This window comes from Corylus avellana, chromosome 10, assembly GCF_965113065.1.
Source record: "Corylus avellana chromosome 10, dhCorAvel1.hap1.2, whole genome shotgun sequence".
NCBI classification, from domain to species: Eukaryota; Viridiplantae; Streptophyta; class Magnoliopsida; order Fagales; family Betulaceae; genus Corylus; species Corylus avellana.
In genome coordinates, this window is record NC_142499.1 from 14,062,368 (window position 1) to 14,078,699 (window position 16,332).

The following is a 16,332-nucleotide window of genomic DNA, read 5'->3' on the forward strand; positions in this document are numbered from 1 at the left end:
TTTGAAGGGAGTTGCCAAGGAGTGGTTCGGGAAGATGCCTCCCAAGTCCGTGGATAGCTTTGACTCACTTGGACGCCAATTTTTTAGTTAATTTCCAGCAATCCAGAAGAGGAAGAACCCTGCCTACCTGCTGTCCCTTGTGCAGGGGAAGACTGAGTCCTTGAAGGACTACATGCTGAGGTTCAAACGGGAGAAGTTGACCGTAGAAAGTCCGAATGAAGAAACGGTGCTTTCAGCTTTGATGAACGAGATTAGAACCGAAGGGCCACTGATGGTCGAGCTAGCTCAGAGACCAACGTTGGCAACTCTTCGGTAGATCATGAACAAAGCCGAGGAGTTCGTCAACCAAGAGGAAAACATTGGGGCTTTAATGAAGTCCAAAGCAGAGGTTGCCCAAGGAGAGGCCACCAGCAGCAAGGTAGTACTAGGGAGCTCCGGGAAGAAGAGGAAGGAAGAGAAAAGCCCGAAGACTTCGGGAAAGAAGGTGGAGCAACCACACCAGCAGGGTCAGAGACTGACTCCATTGAATACCAGCATTATCGAGGTATTCATGGAGATTAGGAAGGATCCTAACATCAGATGGCCGACAAAGATGAGGACTCCTCCACAGAGAGGCAACAACCAAAAGTTCTGTGAATACCATAATGACCATGGTCATTTGACCAAGGATTGCATATCTCTGTGCCATGAGATCGAGAACTGCATCAAGAACGAAAAGTTGGTGAGGTTCCTAGTCGACGAGAGGGAGAGGAGTAGAAATCCTCAGAAGCCTCTGCAGATAGAAGCCAACCATGAAGATCTGAAAGAGGACGGGACAAACGAAGAAGATGCGATGAGCCGAGGATAGATTAGAACGACCACTAACATCCTCAAAATCAAGATGTGATCAGTGAAATCCATACAATTTACGGAGGAATAGCTGGTGGAGGTGAGTCCAACTTTGCGTGGAAGGCTCACACAAGGAAAGTGAAGTTCTCCTTCTTGAAAGGCCCTCAAAGGCCCAAAAGAAGGATCCGATGATTCTGTCGTTTTTGAAAGAAGATGCGGATGGGGAACAATGCCCCACGATGACGCATTGGTAGTGATGGTGACAGTGGCTAACCACGCCATTCACCAGATTTTTGTGGATAATGGAAGCTTGGCTAATATCCTGTATTGGCCAGTTTTCAAACAAATGGAGATTGATCGGGAAAGGATCAAGCCATTTGGCTCACCACTAGTTGGATTTGCAGGAGAGCAAGTCCAGCCTATGGGGCTCATCTCTCTTCCTATTATATCGGGAATAGCCCCTAAGCAATCGACAATCATGGTGGACTTTCTGGTCGTTGACCGACCATCTGCCTACAACGCAATCATTGGTCGGCCATCATTGAATAAATTGAAAGCTGCAACTTCAACGTACCACCTGAAGATGAAGTTCCCAACAAATGAAGGAGTCGGGGAGGTCAAAGGTGACCAGGTTGCAGCAAGGAAGTGCAACAACACTTCACTGAAGATGCCTTCGGGATCTGCACCCCTAACGATCAATAATGTGGGTAGTAGAAAAGAGGGTGAGCCAGTTGAGGAGCTGGTAGATGTTGCTGTGGGGGAAGGCAAAGTTGTGAAGATCGGCTCACAACTAACCCCAAAAGTTCGAGAAGGCCTCATTGGCTTTCTTCGGGAAAATGTGGAGGTGTTCACATGGACACACGAAGACATGCCTAGAATTAGCCCTGAGGAAATTGTCCACCAGCTGAATGTGGATCCAGTGATGAAGCCGATGAAACAGAAGAGAAGGAAGTTCACTCCCGAGCGAAATATGGCCATTGCCGAGGAGGTGGAGAAGCTGCTTAAGGCTCAGTTTATTGAAGAAGTCTACTATCCTTATTGGTTGGCCAATGTAGTATTGGTCAAAAAGTCTAATGGGAAATGGAGAATGTGCGTAGACTTCACCGACCTCAATAAGGCATGCCCGAAGAACAGCTTTCCACTACTGCGAATTTATGCGTTAGTGGATTCAATAGTTGGATATGGGCTACTCAGCTTCATGGATGCATTTTTTGGTTACAACTAGATTTACATGCATCCATCTAACCGAGATAGGACTACATTCATCACGGACCGAGGCTTGTATTGCTACAAAGTCATGCCATTCGGTATGAAAAATGCAGGTGCCACCTATCAGAGGCTAGTGAACAAGTTGTTCTAAGGACAGATTAGAAAAAATATGGAGGTCTATGTCGATGACATGCTCGTCAAGAGTGTGTTACCACTAGGCCACACACATGATTTGCAAGAAACGTTCAAGACGTTGAGGTAATATTGGATGATGGTGAATCCCGCGAAGTGCGCATTTGGAGTATCCTCAGGGAAATTCCTCGGCTAAATGGTGTCCAACCGAGGAATCAAAGCCAACCCTGAGAAGATCCAAGCAGTCCTGGACATGCAACCCCTGAAGAATACGAAGCAGCTTCAGCAACTGACGGGAAGGATTGTAGCGCTGAATAGGTTCATTTCTCAGTCAACTGACAAGTGCCTCACTTTCTTCAAGATTTTGAGAAAGGCATTTGAGTGGTCTGAGGAGTGCGAGCAAGCCTTCGAGCAACTGAAGATGTACCTGGCTAGCCCACCTCTGTAGTCAAACCATTCTTGGAGAAGTGTTGTATTTATACCTAGCCGTATCTCCAACTGCGGTTAGTGCAGCCCTAATCCAAGAAGAAGAAGGCGTCCAGAAGCCGGTATACTTCATCAGCTGAGCATTGAGGGGAGCCGAGGAAAGATATGTGAAAATGGAGAAGCTAGCCTTCTCCTTGACCATTGCATCAAGGAAGCTTCGGCCATACTTCCACGCTCATACAATCAAGATGCTAACCGAGTATCCACTAAAGAAGGTTCTTCGGAAGCTAGATCTGTCCGGCAAGACTAGCGAATTGGGCAATCGAACTCGGGGAGTTCGACATTGAGTTCATCCCTTGGAATGCCATCAAATACCATGTACTCGCAAACTTTTTGGCAGAATTCTCCAATTTGCTAGAAACAGAGGGACGAAACATGGGTGATCTACGTAGATGGGTCATCCACAAAGAAGAAAGGTGGAGCCGGAGTAGTGCTGATCGAAGTAGATGGAGAGGAGTTGCGTAGTTTCTTGAGATTGGAGTTCAAGACTACCAACAACAAAGTCGAGTATGAAGTGGTCCTAGCTAGACTTAGCTTGGCTTGGGAGATGGGAGCAAAATTCATTGAAGTACAAAGTGACTATCAAGTGATTGTCAGACGGATTTGAGGAGAATTCGAAGCCAAGGGAGATAAGATGAAGCTGTACTTATTCAAAGTACAAAAAATGCGGAATTTTCAAAAAATTCTGCATCATCAATATCCCAAGGGAAGAGAATGAAAGGGCGGATCATTTGGCTCGGATGGGGTCGGCAATAGACGACGGTGTGGAAGAAACCGAAGAGCCAGCACAATTCTACTCTAGCCTGCCATAACCGGGGAGATAGCGGTTTTGGCGATACAGGTGATGCCCAAGTGGGTAGAAGAGCTAGTAGAGTACTTGGAGAAGGGTACCCTTCCCACTGACAAGAAGAAAGCAGTCCAACTGAGGACTAAGGCTGAAATCTGGCTCCTTCCACGCAAGACGACTAGGATCAAATGGTTTACAATAATGCTAAGAAAGAAGAAGATCGAGACCATTCTTTTTGAGACAAAGGGCTTGACTTCTATCGGGTCAGTGTCGAGGGAGAGTACACCAACTAGTTGGCTATGTAAAAAGAGAGTGGGCTAAAGGGGCATTTTCTGAATGAGAAGATTCTCTTTCTACATTCTAGACATATCCTGCCTCTTCCTTCCTTGCCCGCCTCAGAATATTCCTTACTTTTTGACTGGTGGTACGAAGTCGCATTGATTGAATCGGTTCTGGTCTTCGCTGAAAAAGTGAGGCTTTACTTGACGAGAAGACAAAAATTACCCGCTTTTTGGGACCTGCAAGAAGCTGAGTTTATTTGCTTTCTTTCGTCACAGTAGTTGGAAAAAGAAAAAGTCAAAGCAGTAGACCAGTAGTCCCATTATCCACCTTTAGAGACATTTTTTAAGAAGGTTCCGTTTAACACATCTTGGCCAAGTAGGAAGAGCATGAAATAAGTGCTTTGCCGGTTGAAGGTGCTCTCTTCTCTACTCCTAGACAGTTGGGGTAAATGGGACTCTTTACAAATAGGGTTTCATGTTACCTCTTCTCAAGTGTGTCTCCAAGGAGGAAGGAGATTACATCCTCCAAGAGATTCATGAAAGAGTCTGCGACAGTCACGCATAGGGCTGTTAAGTGAGTGAAGTGTCTCGCGAGCAAGCTTGAACCCGGCTCGTGCTCGACTAAATGAAGCGTTTCGTGAACACAAATCCTGGCTCAAATATTAAATGAAGCAAGCTTGGTTCGACTCGACTAAGCTCGTGAGTAAGCTCGTATAAGGCTCGTATATTTTTTAGTAAGTAACAAATAACAACATATAGTCAACATTACTCATTTACTCAATAATAACAAATATATTATATACCTTTGGTTTTTTTTTTTTTTTTTTTTATTCAAATAAGGGAAACTAGGGAAGGGAAAATATACATTTGTTTTTTGTTATTTATGCATATGTGTGTATATATATTATATATATGTATATATTAATATAAACACATATAAGAAATATTCAACCATATGATATGTAAATAATAAGAAATATATAATATTATCATTAATCATTTTATCATATAATATAATCATATGGTACAACTGTACAAGTTATTGTGTCATTTAATAAAAATATTATCATTAGATAGTTTATACTTTGAAAATTGGAATCGTATACGGTATATCACATAATCATTAATCATTATATAATCATATGGTATATTTGCATAAGTTATTGTGTTATTTAATCAATACATTATAGTTAGATACTTTATTCTTATAAAACATATATGATATATCACATGATCTTAGATCTAAGATAATATTAATATTAATTGTGAGATAATATGATTATAAAATTTAAGTATGAGTGTATGACCATTAGATCATGAGGAATTTATTACTTACAGTTTGAGTATTACTATGGGATTAAATAATTAATAATTAAGTAACTAATGTATTTCTTATAATTTATACATTATAATCACAATTTACGGCAAGTAAAAACTTAACAATTTGAATTTAAATCATAGATTGTGAATCATGACAATGAGATCATATATTATAAGTATATAAGTTATAACAATTAACATTGACCCATTACCCATATAAATTAGATAATGATACAATCATATAGCTGTATAAGTATATAAATGTTTACATATAAGATACAATATATATTAATATTGACATTATATACTTGACTCGTGTTAAGCATTAACATTTTAATATATTAACTAAATAATACTATATGTAATATGAATATATAATGGTAGACTATTAGTGCGTGTGAGTGTGGCATAAAGCGTTTCATATTATCATTTAAAAAACACTTAATCTAAAATAAGAAGAAAAAAAATGCAATTGAAAAAACAAAATTTTTAAATCGCAAATATTAAAATTGAAATATCAAACTGACCCTAAATAATGCTAAATAACACAATTTTTATTCCTAATTCCTAAATTTTGAATTTTGAATTTTTTATTGAATTTAATCTTGGATGTTGGATTTAATCAAAGGAACCAGTCTCACCATCAAATGCACACATAGGATTAATTCCAGGTGCACACTATAAATTAATCTCTAAGAAGAAAAACCTAACCCTAATTGTCGTCTCTTTCTCACACAGACACTCTCCTCGTGGTCTCCTAGCCTCTCGCCGTCCCTTTCTCACACAGATGCTCTCTTAGAGTCTCGCCTCTCGCCTCTCACCTCACCTCTCGCCGCCTTTTTCTCACACAGACGCTCAGTCTCTTTCTCACAAAGACGCTCTCCTAGTGCCACGTCGCTCGCCTCTCACAGTTTGCCTCGCCTCTAAGTGAACTGTTTGGTTTTCTTTTGTTTAGATTCAAAGGCTCTCACGGTTTTCATTCCTCACGATGTCTTTTCTTTTGTTTGGTTTTCTAGATTCAAATCGCTCACATCATCTGTCTCTCTGGTTTTCTCGGTGCAAGCTAAGCAAGCTAAGTTAGTAGCTTGATTTTGAATTTGATTTTGGTCTCTCTTGAATTTGATTTGATTTTGGTATTCTGATTTTGGGTTCTTAGATTGCTGATTTTGGGTTCTTATATTGCTAATTTTGGGTTCTTAGATTGCTGATTTTGGGTTCTTATGTTGCTGATTTTGGTATTGTGATTTTGGGTTCTTAGATTGCTGATTTTGGGTTCGTATATTGCTGATTTTGGTTCTTAGATTGTTGATTTTGGTATTCTGATTTTGGGTTCTTAGATTGCTGATTTTGTTGGGATACATGGCTGTTGATTTTGATTTTAGTATATTATTGCTGATTTTGGTATTCTGATTTTATAAATGGGTTCTTAGATTGATTTGTTTGGAGCTCTATTAATTGAGTTGCAATTAAATTATTATGTGGGGTTGATTGGGTGAGATCAATGTATGGGCTAAAAAGGGGTGGTTCGGTAAGTTTCAATTTTTCCTAAATTATTTTTATTATTTTCAATTTCTTAATATCTTGTACTTGAACTAATTACTTTGCATTTGTTATGTTAGGTGGAGGATACGGATGATTGTGAGGTGGAGATTGATCTGCAAGAGGGAAAATAATTGTTATTGTTCAATGTTGCGTTTTAGTTGATTCTGTTAGTTGATTATGTATGGAATTGTGAGGTGGAGATTAATATGTTATGTTTGTTTAATGTTCTTTACCATTTTAGTTGATTCTGTTAGTTTTAATTGTAAGGTTGAGATTAATCTGTTATGTTTGTTCAATGTTGTTTAGTATTTTAATTGATTCTGTATAGATGATTGTAAGGTGGAGATTAATCTGCTGGAGGGAACATAATTATGTTGGTTCAATGTTCTTTAGCATTTTAATTGATTTTGTATTTCTGTTAGTTGATTATATACAATATGGATGATTGTGAGGTGGAGATTAATCTGCCAGACCCAGAGGAAACATAATTGTATGGTTTACCAAATTAGTGTCAATTTGTTTGTTTGATTTATTTTTTTATGTTAAGATTTTGAATTTAAAGAAAAAACTCTAATGCACTTAAATTACAAAAAAAAAAAAAAAAAAAAGAAAAAAAGTTGAGCTCGAGCTCGAGTAGCGAAGTCAGGCTCGACTCGAGCATGAGCCAAAAATAAAAGAGCCGAGCCCGGACAGCCCAAGCTCGCCCAAGCTCGGCTTGTTTACACCCCTAGTCACGCAGGAGCAAGGGTACTAGCACACAAAGCTATCAGAGCAGGGTTCTACTAATTGAACATGAGTCGGGATTCGATGAAAATGATCAAGAATTGCGACAATTGCCAGTACTTCACCAATGTTTCGAAGCAACCCCTTGAGGAGCTAAGTTCAATTTCTTCACCCTGGCCTTTCTCGCAATGGGGTTGGATATAGTAGGATCGTTACCCCGAGGAATTGGGGGTGTTTGGTTCACGGTGGTAGCTGTGGATTACTTTACCAAATGGGAAGAAGTGGAGGTCCTAGTGACATCACAACCAAATTCATGGAGCGGTTCCTCTGAAAGAATGCCATTTGTCGATATGGCATTTCACAGGCATTTGTCACGGACAACTGAAAGCAATTTGATTGCGATTCATTTCGAGAATGGTGTGCAAAGCTCCATATTTGAAACTATTTCTCATCCCCGGGACATCTCCAAGTGAATGGGGAAGTAGAAGCCACCAACAAGACCATCTTCAAAATTTTGTAGAAGAAGTTGGGTGAGCGCAAGGGAGACTGGGCTGAAGTTCTTTGGGTGTACCGAACTACGAAGAGGACGCCAACCAAAGAGACTCCTTACACTCTAGCCTTTGGGACTGAAGTAGTCATCCAACCGAGGTTGGATCAGGAAGCTTCCACATGGAGACCTTTCGGCCAGAGACCAATGATGAAGGCCTCAAGCTACACCTCGACTTGTTGGAGGAGAAACGGGACCAGGCCCAAGTAGTCATCGCAGCATACCAGGAGAGAGTAGCTCGATACTTCAATCAGAAGATCAAGCACCAAAGCTTCAAGCTGGGAGACTTGGTCCTGTGAAAAAGTCACCATCGCCACCAAGGACCCAGCCGATGGGAAGCTAATTCCAAATTGGGAAGGACCTGACAAGGTAATCGGATGTCGAAGAGCGGGAGCGTATAACCTCGAGGATTCCGAGGGCAAACTACTCCTGAGCCCATGGAATGCTGAACACCTTTAGAAGTATTTTGTTTAGTCATTGTAATTCCATTAAGAAGATTCACTCTTATGAATTTCCATTGTAAAAGTACTTTATCAATACGAATTTTCAAAAATTACAGTGTCAAACAATGCTTTGGTAATCAAGCTGACAAGGCACTTTGCTAAAAATCAATTCTCGGGAAATATAGCCGCAATGGTGATAACGTTTACGAAATAAAGCCGTAAAGGCACTTTCCAATCTCAGCCCAATATAAGAATTTAAAACCTCCACGAAAGTTAATTCTAAGGCTAAAACACCTCGGTGAAACATAGCCGTAAAGGCGCTTTCTCGAGGACGACGTTCATGAAATATAGCAGTAAAGACGCTTTCTGAACTTAACCCATTAAGAACATAAAGCCTTTGAAGTAGGATTGTTTGATGGTTAAACTACCTCGAGAAATATAGTCGAGAACATAAAGCCTCTGAAGAAGGATTGTTCAAAGGCGCTTTCCCGAGGCAAACATTCAAGAAATGTAGCCGTAAAGGCGCTTTCTGAACTTAGCCCATTTTAAGAATGAAAAGCCTCTAAAGAAGGCTCATTCAAAGGCTAAACTACCTTGGAGAAATACAACCGTGAATGTGCTTTCCCAAGGCCAAGCATATGGCCAAGCATTCTGCCAAACTAGCACTTGGCCAAGCATTCACAAAAATTAAACTTAGGTTTATTTTTAAGATTGCAGAAAGAGAAAAGAAAAACAAACAAACCCATAATTTGGGCAAAAAGATCCTTTTCGTTAATATTTTATAAAGTTACAAATCTTTTGCCTTAGGGGTATCAGTATCCTTAGCCTCAAGAGTGTCGGCACTATCTGACAAATCCTGTGACTTTGGAGTGTCAGCACCACTCGAGTGTACATTCTCCTTGGAGTCATTAAAAGGGTTGAAGCCGAACTCTCTTATCCCCGAGCATCCGGCATTAACTCTTGGCCGAGGCAAACAACTTCTGTAATGGCCTCATCAATGGAAGGACAATCTTAGAGATCAACAATGTCAAGGTCGATCAGGATGGAAGGGTCATAGGTCCAGGCCCGGAAGGTCTCAAAACCTACAATAAAGCCTCAGTCTCAGCCTAGGTCTTGGGTCCAGGAAGCATACGAAAGCTGTTTGAAAAAGTTTAGCCTTCTCCTTATAATGGCGCACCTGTTGCTTTGCCCAGACAAACTTCCCCTTGAAGGTCAATACCCTTGACTCCGCAACCTTGGCTCTCGAACATTGTACTGAGGCTTCTTGCCGTGCTTTCTCAAGTGCCACATAGACATCAACTATCTTTGGTGCACTTCTCTTCGACTTGCCTAAGTGCTTCCTCAAGGATTGAATAATATTCTTGGAGCAGACCATATCTTGCCTTGGATGCCCTAAGCTCAGCTTCCAAATCTTGGATCCTAGAGTTTGCTTCAGCAATCTGGGAAGCGTCCTCCTCAGCCTTACTCTTCAGGAGTGATTACTATTGAGCTGCGATAAGTAGCTCATTGTCCTGTTGAGCCAAGACCTCATGTAACCGAGCAGTCTCCGCCTCGGACTCCTAAAGCTTATTTTATGAATCCTCGGTTTGCGAAGCTGATTGCTGAAGAAATTTTTTGAAATCGTAGTAGAGGCATATGGACTTCATGACGCTATGCAAAGAAACACTTTATTAGTAGAATGTTAGTGAGATGAAATCGAAAGGAAAGAGAGCTGAAAATACTTACCACCAGCTGGTTGACGATTATGTTCTCCATCACCTTACTGGGTTCCATCGCATTGACACCCCGCAAAAGTGGCTGGGGGATTAAACTCATTAAGGCATTGAAAAGGTTCCCCAGTAACCCTTTGCCGAGCCGAGCAAGAGGCTCCCAGACCGACCAATCAACACCCGCCGGCTGGAGTGTTATGACGAGCTGAATCGTTGTTGGAGCATTATCTTAATCCCTGTGACTCTCCCCTCAACACCCGCTAGTTGAGATGTTCCAATGGGTTGACTAGGTGCCGAGACATTGGTCTGCTCTTTAGCAGAATTATCCGCACCTTTAGTCGGGATTGCTGCTCCTTCTGACTTATCTCTAGACTCAGGTAGGGGATCACCCACATTCGGATGAATATCCTTCGTATTCTCCTTAGGCCCTTGAGTCTGATCAGAGGCAGACTCAGCATCCATTAGCTCAGCATTAGAAGCCTCAGGGTTTATCGAGTTAGTTCTTGACTTGTTCGCTCCTAGAGTTGCAGTGTTGACTGGAGACTTGCCTGCCTCTTCCGAGCTGTCCAACCTCCTAGCCAGCTGAGCACCTTCAAGGATATGCTCTACGTTGACTGGAGACTCCTCATTAGAGTCTGACGAAGGTTCGAACTCCAGAGGAACGGCAGAGATGGGCATAGTAACGATCGGCTGAGCCATCAGCAGCTCCACTGACAATGGCCTTGAAGGCCTACCACCAAGGAGAGCCTCAAAGTCTCCTACCAAGCAAAAGGTCAGCTTCGCAGTGAAGGTCTTCCTGAAGGCGCCCATGACTTGGGGGAAAGCATTGATGAAGAGGGTAGGCCTTTAGGCCCCTGCGCCAGCCTCAGGCCTTTCTGCCCTCGAGCTAGCCTCGGGCCTATTCGACTTCTTCGACTTCCTCCTCTTCAAGGGAGGAACTTCAGGATCCTCAATCTCGTTTGCTAGCCTCAAGGGATTTGTAGCAAAGACTTGGTCATTGACCGCCTGAGGCTCAGCCACTTTCCTTTTGCCCTTGTCAGCAACTGACTTCTTAGAAGGCTTGGTGGCCTTATCTTTCCCCTCGACAATGGGCCTCTTCAAAGCTTTGGGAATTGGCTTTCCCCTCGGCTGAGCAGTACTCGAAGCCTTGGCAGTTGGCTTCCTCGAAGCCTCAGGAGCTGGCCTCTTCCTTGGTTGAGCAGCGCCTCCCATTCCACCAGCTGGGGGGTACCCCAAGTACTTCTCTAGATTGGCCATGGTGGCCAGGACGTTGTAGTCCATTGATTTGACATTTTTCTTTGCTCGAGCAGAGGCCTGGATCCTATCCACGATCCTCCTCTTATTCAGACAGTTTAGGTTCCTCTTTTCTTGCTAAGAAATATTGTTATATCATTGTCAAAAAAAAAAAAAAAAAAATATGAGGAACTGTTTTCTGCTCACCTTTTTTCGAAGGAACACTTGTTTCCCGAGGAACCCTTGGGCCTTCTACCACCTCTGAGGTAGCGAACTGCTAGCTTCCGGTGGCGAAGAAGAACTTATTCTTCCATCTTTTATTGCTGGAGAAAGTCCTTCCCAGCTATATGAACTTCACCCTCTATCGGACCTGGAAGGTGAAGAGTGTTGGGGTTCTTAGTGACCCTATACAAATTCAAGAACTCCCGAATAGTGAGGGGATGTGCATCCCCAAGAACCTTCGGCCACAGGACTACACAGGCAAAGAAGACCCTCTAGGCGTTTAGCACGATTTTATGAGGAGCCAGGTTGAGGTGACCCAGCAGCTCCTGAACTACCCTAGGGAAGGGTAGCTGAAGCCTGCTCAGAACATATCTTCGTACAGGCACACCTCCTTGGCGCGCACCACTGCGCTGGTCTTCTCACTGTCAAATGTAGATCTACTATGGGAGGAATGAGGCAAGTCCTTCTGATTCATGGCTTATCGACATTGGTTAGGTCTGCCTTCCACAAGGCCGAGTACGAATTACCCAGACCGTCAGAGTTTGACCCATAATTGTGACCCATTAGATAGAGAAGGCTCGGAACAAGTAGGCAAGGAGCGCATGGATAACCACCGCGAAATCAACAAGTGGGTCACACTCAACCGAAGATGGTCAACCGCCAGTTCGATGAAGGGAAGAAGGAAATCTAAATACTTGAGCACTGGGCTGTCGGAATCAAAAGACTGTTCACAAGCAGGGATCCGACTGACTAAAACCCTGAAAAATACTACTCTCAAGAAGTAGTAGTGAGAAAAGTGATTGGGATGTAGGCTAGCAAGAGGGAAATGGTTCTAGAAAAGCTCGGAGGAATGAAAATGGAGGGTTCTACAGTGATCGATTTGCCAAAATATGAAAATGGTTGAATAAGGAAGAGGAAACCCTTATATAGGCATGACGAAGATGAAGGGTCAGCAGTGCTGTACGCAAAACCGTAGGGTTCACCTCGAAAACATATGCAGACATTAAATGCCCTCTAAAGGCTCGCCTCATCGAGCCACAGATACTTTGACGTGTGGCCACCGAAACTCCAATCACACAAAGATCGTTGTGTCAATTAACATGCGAGCTGTTGACTGTTACTCAGGAACGCCAATGGTCTCAAAGATCATTGGCTCGGGGAAGATCAACAGTCTCCAGACTACTTGCGAAGCTCAAAAGACAAAAATTCCCTCCAAAAATTTGAAATTCAAAATTTCAAATCTCTAAAGATCAAGCCAAGAAAATCTTTTTACCAAGGCTAGGTCAGGATTTCGAAGGCCGACCCATTCTGAGGAACATGAAATTTCATTGTCACTCAGACAAGTAAATTCGAGGGTGATTGTTGGGTCATGGATGGGCCACATAAGGCCCAACGGGCCTCTTGGGCTAGTCCAATGTACAAGCCCGCTAAGACCAAGCCTAGGCCAAGACTTAGTTGACCGAGCCCAATGCATGGTCTGCCCACGAACATACCCCATGATTTCATGATCGTGGAGTATCCCACAATCCATGATCTACATCGCCAACATGGCACACGTAGATCCTCGGGAACATGGGGCTGAGGATTACTGGGAGACAACTACTACCTGATGCCGATAAAGGGAGACCCCTGTTCACTATTTCGGTGATGACAATCTTAAACCTCAAACTCTTTCTTTCTCAAGCTCTCTTTGCTCAATTGCTTTCTTCCTTCCAAATCATTTATTAACTTAGGCATCAGAACTTCTCCGCTGGCACACCACCGGTAGCTCTTATCCTATTATTTTCTTCTTTTGCAACCCGATGACTTGTTGGACATTGTGCCACTCCTTGGAAACCATGCCACGTCACACTCCTCGAAAAACTATCATCAACAATAATTCAGTGGTGGAGCTAGACAATTGATATTGGGGGTGCCACTAAAATTGTTTTTAGGGTGTCGAGTGGTAACTTGCATAAGTAGGAGAGAAAAAAAAAATCTTTTTTGGGGGTGCTATGTGGAACTTGGGTAGGAAAATAGTAACAAAAAAAACAAAAATTTTTTTTAAAGCTTTACCCCAAAGCCTCAAGTGGCTCCGCCACTCCAATAATTTATTATGATTTTATTTTTTTGATACATATAAATATATAGAGCAAGGACTCCGATCATCTTATAAGGCTACCAACAGATTCCTTAATTGGCAGGATGATGCAAATCAATACATGTGCAACTTAATTCATTTAATTTTTTTTTTTGTTTAAATAACTTATAATAACAACAATATATATATATATATATATATATATTGCCAAAAACAAATATCCATTGTGACGGCCGGAAGTGAAAAACCTCATATATTCTCTACTTGCTAGAGCACCGCTAACGGCAGTGACCGATCAAAGCTACTCCGAAGTGCTCTAGCTCTACCGGACTTCTTCTTCTTCACGTCCCCCACCACCGCCTCTTTTGCGGCAATCTTTTTGTCTCCAAACGGAATCGGGCTGCCGCCGCTGGCGGGTGCGGGAAGCGCTATCATATTATCTTTGGTAGCGCCGCCATGGATGAGTATTCTTGTGACGCCAATGTAGTGCAGAGATTCTGCTATTTGCAGCGGAGTTACGCCCTTGTTGGTTCGCGCTTCCACGTCAGCTCCCTTCTCTACAAGCATTTCTAGGACGTCAGTTTGCCCCGCCTCCACCGCACAGTGCAACGCCGTGTAACCATCTTCATCTTTAGCGTCAATGTCAATGCCTTTCTCCATTAGAGCTCGCACTGCATCTACTTTTCCTTTGAATGAGGCTCTGTGCAGCGCTGTCCATTCGTGCTGGTCTCGCCCGTTGATGGCTGCGCCGTTCTCGACCAGCTTTTGGATTGTTCTCACTTCGCCCTTCCGAGAAGCAACGCAGAGGCTGTCTCCGAGCCTCAGCGCGTCGAAAAGCCAATTTTGGCCGTACTCCACCGCCACTTCGTAGGGGGTCTTTCCGGCCCGGTTTCGGATGTCTTTGTTGGCTCCCTTTTGTAGCAACAGCTTCACCATGTGCTCGTCGCCTAAGCTAGCCGCGATGTGCAACGACGAGTTAGCTGTTAAAATATAAATTAAATTGTTAGAATTATCTATTTTAAATAAAAATATTGAGTTTGAGCTCTAAATATATTTCACGTGAATGATATAAATAAAATAATTAAATTTATAACTTGGTTAAACTTCACAGAGCGGGAAGATCGGACAAATATTAAAAATTCTTAATTTAATGCAAAATACTCAAGAGTGGGACTAGAATGTTTAGTTTGAGGAAGACAAAATTTTAAAAAATAATTTTGAGGGGGCAAAAGTTAATTTTTAAAGGCATTTTTATTTTTTATTTTTTGGAGACTATCCCCAACCCTAAAAATACCCACTCGGTCAATTTTCAACACAACTTTAACGAAAATTGATAGAAATACCAAAATACTTTGATTTACATTTGTTTTATTTTTAAATAATAATAATAAAAAAAAAACATTGAGTCATAAGGATAAATTTAAAATTTTATAAAAAACTTATTAGTATAAATGTCATTTAGTTATGTTTAAGGTACATTTAATGCTGAAAATTGATAAAGGAGTATATTGTATTAGATTAAAAGTTTAGGAGATAAAATTGAGAGTTATTGAAATTTAAGAATATTATAAAAAAACACGTGGTAATTTAGAACTTCTAAGTAAAATTTCCCCTAAAATAATTAAAGTTATAATTTTTTTTTTATAAATTTAAGGTTTTGAAATAAGTAATCACCTTCTCCGGTGTTACGGACATCAGTCCTTGCACCGCTTGCCAACAAAAGCCTGGCGCAGTCCCTTCTTCCCTCCTCGACGGCGAGGTGCAAAGCCGTGTTCCCGTCGTTCGTGAGCGCGTCCACATTTGTCCCCTTGAGCAATAGAAGCCTCAACACATCGATGTGACCGGCGCCGGCGGCAAGATGAATCGGACCCAAAGCAGCGGACTCCGACCGTTCTGTACTAGCCCGATGAGCCAATAACAGCTCCACTATCAGGGATTCTCCAGCCGCCATCGCCGCATCAAGCGGGCTCGACCCAGAACGGTTTTGAGCCTCCACGTCCGGCTCAAATTCTAGAAGCAACTGCACAAGATCGGCTCGGCTCTGAGCAATCGCCAAATGAAGCAACGTTTGTCCATGCTTGTCCACCGAATCCACCGCCTTTAAATCGAGCTCACTCTTCTCAAGAACGTCCCGAATATCATCCATGGAGCCGTCAGCCACAAGCTGAGCCAAAACCGGCGAGCCGACGAACATGATTTTGATGCCGCTGTCTATAAAAACCTGCTTCTTCTTTGTCGTAAACCAGTCGTTTGGGACGGCGTCAAACATGGACGACGGCTCCTTAATCGCGGCTCCTGGAACCACCACACTGTGCAAGAGGAACGAGTCGTCGCAGAGCGGGAACGAGTGCGGAAGATTGGAGCCAGGCGGGAGATGATAAACAATCTCAATAGTCAACGTTGCAAGAGGAGATATAATCCCCGACTGTGGCCTGACAGTGTAACGGGTCTTGATAAGCGGCTGAAGCCGGAAGGCGACAGGCATGGTGTACATGACGTTGCGCAAGGTGAGCTCGCCTGAACATTTGTGGCCGTGTTCGATGCGGACAGGTACGAGGTTGGAGGGCTCTAAGCTGATAAGCCTGTCCATAGGTGTTTGTGTAGGTTCAGAGGGGAAAACCCATGAAGGGAGGAACGATGGCGAATCGGGGAAGACGAAAGGGAGTGAAGGAGAATATAAGGGGAAGGGGAGGAGGAGGGCCGGCGACGAGGAGAAATTGCCAAGTGGGGGGTGTCGAAAACAATAATGACTTGTTCTATTCGGCGTCTCAACTGCATAACTCCAAAGAC

General features: G+C 42.7%; 2 protein-coding genes across 2 annotated transcripts; one reads left to right on the forward strand and one right to left on the reverse strand.

The window, feature by feature from the left end:
* Positions 1-1,057: 1,057 nt before the first annotated feature.
* On the forward strand, positions 1,058-2,053 carry LOC132162341 (uncharacterized). Its single transcript, XM_059572584.1, has one exon. It carries the CDS (start codon positions 1,058-1,060, stop codon positions 2,051-2,053), a length of 996 nt encoding a protein of 331 aa, XP_059428567.1.
* Positions 2,054-13,809: 11,756 nt separating this feature from the next.
* Positions 13,810-16,132, reverse strand: LOC132191329 (protein VAPYRIN-like). The gene is made up of 2 exons (XM_059606283.1): positions 15,217-16,132; positions 13,810-14,522 (listed from the first exon to the last, which is right to left on the reverse strand). The coding sequence occupies exons 1-2, from the start codon at positions 16,130-16,132 to the stop codon at positions 13,810-13,812; spliced, it is 1,629 nt and encodes a 542-aa protein (XP_059462266.1).
* Positions 16,133-16,332: the final 200 nt, after the last annotated feature.